Below are 8758 nucleotides of genomic sequence, written 5' to 3'. Positions count from 1 at the left end.
AGTCCCCTGTCCAGACAGCAAAAAAATCGATTTTTCCAGCTTTTTTCAGCAAATTGCATCAAGTACAATTGAAAACAAGCCTAGGCTCTGATACCACTGATGAGTTTTGAGCATTCTAACACTCCTATGGTGTACATGCAACCCTATAAACCTTGGATCTATGTTTTCTCTATTATACATGCAAATATTCAATATTCCAAGGTTTCATCCTAACTAGCATAATAAGAAGTATATACAATACAAGAATCTAGTAGAATGACATACCTTTTGATGAAGCTTGAAGTCTTGAACCTTTAAGAGCTTAGTGCCCCAAGTGTTGCACCTCAAATGGTTCACACAACACCAAGAACCCTTGGAATAACTTGAGAATAAGGATACTTGCACCAAAATCGGTTTTGCCCTCTTGTGTACACACACTAGTGCCCATTTCATGAACTAGAGACCTCTTTATATAGTGTGGAGGATTAGGGTTACATTCATGTAAACCATAATACCCATAACCTTTAATTTCCATAGGATCCATGGGTCAAACACTCCATGGACTATCCATGAATGCTTAGCCCAACCTAAATGAACTTGGTGTTGGATTAGTGTCTAAGCCCGTAACTATATTTGGTATGTACTTGACCCGGTTATGCATGGTCCTTTTGGGTTGCCTTCACCAAAGCAACTTGACAAGGTAATTTAAGGAAAGAGAGAGGATATTATGGTTTATTAATATATTATAAGAATAATATATTAAAAGAGAAATCATATTTATTTAATTAGTATTAGTAATAAATTAATTAGGAATTAATTTGGTGACTAAAAGAGATTAATTAAATAAAGGGACTTAAACTGTCAAGTGTGTGACAGTTGAGTTTTGGGCTGGGAAACCTAATGGACTAAGGGGGAACGAAATTATGATGAAGGATCATCATATTTTCGTCCAAGGGCCCTCCAGAAGGTTCCTTGGGCTGCTTGGTCATTAAGCTGTCCATTAGGGTTTAGACTGAAACCCTAGCAGCCTATAGTATAAATAGAGACCCTTGCATGCAATTTTCGGCGACTTGTTCCTAAGAGAAAACCCTAGGCCGAAAATTAGCATCGTCCTCTCTCTCAAAGTTGCCTTCTTGCTTGTGTGTTTGTGATCCATTAGAGGAATTACAATTGTGATTCTAAGCTTAAGAGAAGAAGATTCAAGCTACTATTCTAAGAGGTAAACATCTAGACCTGATGTTATATGTTAATTTTGATATTATGTATGCTAGATTAGGGTTTGTAAGTCTTGGATTCATTGCATGTTCAATAGAGAAACCTAGATCCAAGCATTAGGGTTTGTATGAGCACATAGGATTGTTCTTATGCATAAAACCCATCACTTGGCCCATCCTATATATATAAGATTCCATATTTAATTAGTTCATTTTTTATCACTAAATTAATTCTAAATTAATTCTTGTTCAATACTAATTAAATAATGTGATTTAATATTAATATATTAGAACTTATAATATATTAATATAAATCATAAGTATCATTTTTTCTCATTTTGTCTATCCAATTGTTCCGATGCCATGCAACCCAAATGGACCATGCCAAATCGGGTCAAGTACATGCCAATTAAAGTTATGGACTTAGACACTAATCCAACAACTCCTACACGTAAAAAATCTACTTTAATTACCCTTCCATAATTATAACCCCTTACGGATCAACTTTGGTCAAAGTCAAAGTCACAGTCAACACCCTGGTCAAAGTCAGCCTTCTGGTCAAAGTCAACATCATGGGTTGACTCAACTCGCCGAGTTGGTCCATCAACTCGTCGAGTTCCATGAATCATAAACCCTGAAATTGCGATCAAACTCGTCGAGTTCTTTCACAACTCGTCGAGTTGCTCCTATCAATAGAATCAGGACTTCTCCAGTCGACTCGTCTAGTCATCCTTGAACTCGTCGAGTTTTGCTCTTAACAGAATCGGGACACTTCGACCCAACTCGTCGAGTTCCTCTATGGACTCGACGAGTTCTTCAGTTTGTTAATCCATCTTAAGGAATTAAGTCCTCATCCTTCAGATCTAAGCTCCATACTTCAGATGCATACTAAAAATGTCATTTTAAGTGTAAACTTTCCACCTTTACCCGTTAATACTCTTCCTTAATGGATTTAGCTCAAACCCTAACTCTTTAAGACCTAGATCTTGCTCCAAAAGCCATAATACTTCAAACTAAGGCATACAAACTGAGATCTAGACCTTAAACACTACATGAACACGTAAAGTCTCAGAATTTCTCTCCATGCATGGCCTTTTGGAGCTTAAAAGGCCAAAATGACATCCTAAAGCTTGCATGGGGCTCTAATGGCCATAAAGTTTGCACCTTTATGTCATGAAAGCCTTAAGGTCCTAGATCTGGAAGTATACTCACTTGGGACGTCCATTTTCCTAGGATCAAGGTATTTGGACCAAAAACTCAATAAAAGTGAAGATGAAGAGATCTAAGTAATCATTAAGCAAGTTTGAGACTTGCTTACCAGAAAATGCTGCAAATGGAGTGAAGTTTCTGGATCTACTATCTTATTCTTGAGTCTTCATGCTTCTTCTCCTTCCACAAGCTTCAAATGCACAAGTTTCTATAAAAAATGACTCACAAGCTCACACAAGGCACTAGGGTTTCGAGATTTAGGGTTTGGGACTTGGAGGCTGTAAATGAGGCCAGCCTTTGGAGTTTAAGGTGTTTAAATAGGGTGTTAAACCCTTAAAAATAGGGTTTCACTCTGGAAGTCCTACTCGTCGAGTTGAGGCTCTCAACTCGTCGAGTAGACTTTACATCCCGCGTCCAAATTCCATTCCTACTCGACGAGTTTGGGGCCTCCAACTCGTCAAGTTTCTATACAAAAGTGAAAAAGTTTTGATTTAAAAATACATACCAGGAACCGGACGTTACACCTCATTTCCAAGACAAGATTGATAAGACTATATTATTAAGAGTAAATTACATAGGTGCATGTGGTTTGGGATAGTTTGTGTGTTTGGTCTCTATTTTTTTTATTTATTAGTTTTTTATGGTTTCGTTTTGTTTTTGATATCTATCAGATATGGAATGAGTATTTGAGCATATCGATTTTATTTTTAATTTATTTATCGATTGTCTTTTATTTATATTTTTAACAAAAGTTGGGTCCACAGCCCCACCTTATACCATCCGACCCCATTCATTCTATACCTATCTCTTTCCCTATCTCTTAGCAAATTAAAAAGAGAAATTTCATCAAATGGCCAAAGGGAAGAGGGTGTTTGAACATTTTTAACCATGAAAAATGGAGTTTTGTAGAATGACCATGACTTCTGCAGAAGGGGGCTCTGTGGAAGCCTTAAACCTTCTGAGGAATGTGAATAGCAATGAGGAATTGAGGTGGCAGGGGATAAAGACAAAAAAAATGTATCTTTCATACTTTCGCAGAAGCGGAAATGGTGTTGTCTCTGCGGATCGTTAATCTCTCTGAGAAAATGGTTGCTGAAGAAATTAAATCGATTCTGATAGTTCCGCAGAGGACTCAATGGTTATGCAGAAAGGTCCTCTGTGGATCTGTTCTTCAGTTACACAGCTCTGAGGAACTGTTCTTCAGAGCACCCATGAAAAAAATCTAGATTTGCTAGCTGTTTCTTATCAATTGAACTAACATACACTCTAAAGACCATATAATGGATTCAATTACACATATAGAAATCAAATAACACATCAAATAACAAATAATATGACCGATTCGGACTTTCGCAACAACCCAATTAGAATCTGTTTTTTGTGAATTTACAAAAATACCCCTAAAACCTCAATTCCTCAGTGAGGGTCGGATTCCTCGGAAAGTTTAAGGCTTTCGCAGAGCCCCCTCTGCGGAAGTCATGGTCATTCTACAAAACTCCATTTTTCATGGTTAAAATGTTCAAACAACCCCTTCCTTTTAGTCATTTGATGAAATTTCCTTAAATCACCATAGTCATCAGAAACCTTCAGGCTCCAACAACCATAGTCACTGCTTTTGTCATCGTCAACCCTCATTACACAGTAAAACTCTTCATTGTCATCGTCCATCAGGAGAAAGACAAAGAGGGTGATAGAAGAAAGGAATTAGAGGCGTCTAGGGTTTATTGGTTGGAGTGTTGTTGTCATCGTGAGAAAGTAAAGAGAGTGATATCTAAAACCAAAATCTATAGACCCTTGCTGTCATCTGGTTCCTCGAGTTTCTCTCCTCTCTTTTCTATCAACGAAACCAAATATATAGAGTGAGACTTGAAACCAAAATCTATAGAGTCCCATTGTGATCTGGTTCACCAAGCTTCTCTCCTCTCTCATCTATCAACAAAACCAAATATAAAAAATGGTTTTTATGGGATTTTGTGGATTTGATGGCATAAGATTTCAAATTTGGAACATTGAATTCATTAATGGGGTTGTGATTATGTAAGACCAGATTTTGTGTGTGTTTGTGATTTCTATTTGATCGGATTTTTTGGTTTTGAGATTTTACTTTCATCAAATATTGATTTTGGTTTGGTAGGAGGGGGAAAAGGTGGGATTCTTGTACGACCTTAAATTGATTGTATGTTGATGTTTTTTTTTTAATTTCATAAAATAGAGAATAAATAAATAATAAAAACAAAAAAATATATAAATTAATGTCCAGGGTAATAAAGTCATTTTGGGTCTGGCATAAGACGCACGTGACAAATACAAAGTCAAAAAAATAAAAATTAAAAACCAAATATATAAACTACCCCAAACCAAACCAGAGACCATTAGTGTAATTTACTCTGGTTTTATTTTACCATTTAAATCTATCAATGACGTCTGTAATAACGTCAGTCATTAACAAATAATATTTTTGAAAATTCATTTTTCTACTTGAACAAGTGTCAAGACAGATCTCTATATTGTCCGTACACATTTTTTTAAATATTACATATATCTTAGATATTTATCATATAAAATTTTATACGATGAAAGCGACAGCTACCATTTTATAATAATTAAATAGGAAATTGTTATTTACTAGAATAGTGAGGAAGTAGAAGTCTAGAAGCAAAGGTGGATTGTGTGCATATATACCCAAGCATTGATTAGTTTCCAACACAAGAAAAGAAAGCAAAGTCCAAATTAAGAAATGGGAAGGTCTCCTGTTCCTCCAAGTTCCAATCAAAGTAACCTCAAGAAAGGTGCATGGACCACTGAAGAAGATCAACAGCTTATCAACTACATCCAAAATCATGGCCATGGAAGCTGGAGATCCCTTCCTAAACTCGCTGGTCATTCATCTCTCTCTCTCTCTCTCTCTCTCTCTCTATATATATATATATATATATATATATATATATATATATATATATATATATATATACACACACAGTAATTTATACTTAGACTTATAGTAAGGTTTTTGATTTTTCATGTAGATTACACGTAGAATAAGATGTCAATCTAATTAATTTCTTCTATCACAAATAATCGATTTTAGAACTTTTTTATTAATAAAGTTTGATTATTTGTTGGATATTTGATAAATGTGTTTAGTTATAGGTTAAATGTGTTTTTTGATGAGACGGGTGGTGTGAATGGCAATTTTTTTAAGGGTACACCTAAAATTACGTGGCCTATAAAGTATGTGTAAAAGTAAGAACTATAGTGGTTGTTTAACTGATTGTGAATTTTGAAGATACTGAATCTGTTGGTGTATCTTTTAATGCACTTTTGTAATATATTTTTTTGAATACGTGTATGCTTGATATATATTTGATATATTATTAAAAGTGGACTATTTTGTAGGTCTTAATAGATGTGGAAAGAGTTGCAGATTAAGATGGACGAATTATCTTCGACCAGATATAAAGAGAGGAAAATTCTCGCAAGAAGAAGAGAATATGATTCTTCACCTTCATTCCATTCTCGGAAACAAGTAATACATATAAACCGTATTAATTTCTAATAGTAGAAAGAAAACCTACTACTACTATGGATTGACACCATTCAAAAACAATATGCATTAATGTAATAAAACCATTGACGGTTGTATTGCATGGATGTTAAAGGTTTTATGATGTCAATCAGTGAATGATCTTAAATAGATTTCTCGACAATTCTTGAATTAATGAAGCTTTTTTTTTTTTGGTTGATACTTGAAGATGGTCAACAATAGCAACACGTTTACCAGGGCGTACAGATAACGAAATAAAAAATTACTGGAATACCCACATGAAAAAGAAACTACTCCAAAGTGGTATTGACCCGATGACCCATCAGCCAAGAACAGACTTGTTTTCTTGCTTACCTCAACTACTTGTCCTTGCTAACATCAAAGAGTTACTTGAACATAATCAATTAGCTCAAAACCTTCAATACTTCAACCATTTTCTTCAACCCAACACAGGGTTATCAACCTTACTAAACCGAACAAGTTCAATCCCCCTATTTCAAGAAGAAAACCTTAATTTTGTGAGTGAATTTCCAGTACTGGAAGATGATCAAGAGAGTGAAGAAATCAGACAATTTCCTGTGGGAACTTCTAATGTTACCCAACCACTCCATCAAGAAGTCTCAATCATGAATTTAGAAACAAGTAATGATTTTAAACATGTGGGTCATTGTCAAGGCCAATCAGCATTTACGAGTGTCAATTCTTCGCCATCAATATCAGCAGTCACGTGGAATCCTATTCCGCCATTGATAGACAACACAACCACCACCACCACCAACAATAGTGGTTCACTTGAGAGCGGCAGCACCATTAGCTACAGTGGCGGAGATGGAGGAGCTTCTTCATATAACTGGCCAGAGTTTCTGTTTGAAGACTCTTTCAAATTGGATCAGACTTTACTAGAAATGAGTTGATGATCCTGGAGTGCATACGTTTTATGGAAGCTTTTTTCCTGGAGTGAATTGGAGAATGTAATCATGTATGGTACAACTTTACGTTGCATGGATTGATATATGTACAGTTATGAATTATATATATAGACTAACTAGTTTTTGATATATGGTGTATGAAACCACATGCATCAGCTCACCTCCAATATTTGATATTTGTAATATCTTGTTATATATTAAATTATATTAACTAATCATAAATATAAAATTTAATATACAAAAATTAAATCTATATTAAAATTTTGAAACACGGTAAAGTATTTTATAAAAACTTATAACTCAATAACACTTTTCAAATATACAACATTTTAATACATAATTCATGTCGATAAAAAAAGTCATTTTCATATATACCGGTCCGATCCGGTTTTACTAACGTTTTTCGAGTCCGGTCCGATTCTTACACGAAACCTAAAAATTGAAAAACATTGGAAGTGGGAATAGGCCTGGTTATTGGTAGTTCCGGTTCAGTGCGAGGATGATTTCGGTTTTTTCTAGTCATGTTATGAAATTTTTTACCTGATCATTTATAAGAAATTTATTTCAACGCAAAAATATGTAGTAGTTTATTAATTATTGTTAATAAATTAATAATTAATTCAAATTCATTATATACGAACATTTTATTTTGTTATAAAAAAGATAAAAAAAATTTAAAATCTAATTAATAGAAGGGCATGTTCGAAAATATATGTAAGTTACAAAAAGATAATATACTAAGAATATAGGTTTTAGAATAAAAAGTGGGTTGAGAATGATATATAATTGGAAATGAAACATTATTTACCTCATTTTTACTCTATTTTTAGAGCAAAAAATGGAGATATATTGGAAATGGTCTTACATTGTATTTGATTTCATGTATTAGGGTTTACATTTTTATTGTGCGTATTAGTTATCTAAGCCATTGATTGTTTAATCCAAAGGATAAACAGTTAGTTATGTGGTTCTATGAATTTATATTTGTTTTACAATGATTATATATATATATATATATATATATATATATATATATATATATATATATATTAACATCTCAGAAATCATGATAAAACTTTTATTTTTTAACTAAAGAAAAATCATTGTTTCAATCAAAACCCAAGTCATAAAAACCAAGTATTAGATACAATTATCCCAAAATCAGAATATCATAAAATCTCAAAAATATATCATTGAAAGATGTGCACGATCACGCATTCATAGCCACAAAAGATTCCTACGAGTCAGGCATTCAAATCTGACATGCTCACTTTACGGGTTTCTAGGATTCCTTGTCGAAACCACCCAAAATCAAACCGGCTGCTGGTCTCCTCCACTTAAGGCTTGTTCTATCGTCGGTCGATGTTTTTCCACATCGAAGTCCTAAAACCGATTCATCCAGTCACTTTCTAAACACAACTCTTGATATGCAACATTGCATGTGACAGTTTTGAATAATAACCAGCAATCGCAAGGAAATCCTGAACCTTAGATGGAGATATCAGAAGCTTTCCCACATTACAACTTCCAAACCGTCACTAACAATCCTCTTACTTTATGATTTACGAAGCACTCCGAAGACCAAATCCCTGATCCATTAAAACCTACAGATACTAACATAATAGTTCCAACAAGCTAATTATACGAATGACTACTGAAAACGTCTATTTTATACATATATTTATGACATTTTGTTATTATTTTATACTATGTTTTTATGTTATTTAGAACTAAAAGATACTTAATATGCTTTGAAATGTTCAATTACAGTTAAAATGGGAGCTGAAATGCAAAATGAGGAGAAATGAGCTAAAAAGACGCAAAAATGATGTTGTTGGACAGCTTGACCACTCTTCAGTGTTTCGGTCATATCTCATGACTCA

The 8758-nt window shown here is 34.0% G+C and overlaps 1 protein-coding gene across 1 annotated transcript; it reads left to right on the top strand.

Annotated features, from left to right (window-relative positions):
- The first annotated feature begins 5104 nt into the window (after positions 1-5104).
- LOC145136561 (transcription factor MYB93-like) lies at positions 5105-7004 on the top strand. The gene is made up of 3 exons (XM_079070682.1): positions 5105-5281; positions 5799-5928; positions 6155-7004. Exons 1-3 carry the CDS (start codon positions 5140-5142, stop codon positions 6858-6860), a joined length of 978 nt encoding a protein of 325 aa, XP_078926808.1. The 5' UTR covers positions 5105-5139; the 3' UTR covers positions 6861-7004.
- The last annotated feature ends 1754 nt before the right edge of the window (positions 7005-8758 follow it).

This window comes from Lactuca virosa, chromosome 9 (genome assembly GCF_052849685.1).
Source record: "Lactuca virosa cultivar CGN04683 chromosome 9, Lactuca_virosa_CGN04683_v6, whole genome shotgun sequence".
NCBI lineage: Eukaryota > Viridiplantae > Streptophyta > Magnoliopsida > Asterales > Asteraceae > Lactuca > Lactuca virosa.
Note: the sequence above shows the minus strand (reverse complement) of the source record. Positions and strands in the feature narration are given on the sequence as shown.

Excerpts from the sequence above, each read along its gene's own strand:
- LOC145136561 (XM_079070682.1), top strand. The coding sequence starts at position 5,140 with ATGGGAAGGTCTCCTGTTCCTCCAAGTTCCAATCAAAGTAACCTCAAG. Across the intron at positions 5,282-5,798 it reads ATCCCTTCCTAAACTCGCTG|GTCTTAATAGATGTGGAAAG; the intron begins GTCATTCATCTC and ends ACTATTTTGTAG. Across the intron at positions 5,929-6,154 it reads CATTCCATTCTCGGAAACAA|ATGGTCAACAATAGCAACAC; the intron begins GTAATACATATA and ends TGATACTTGAAG.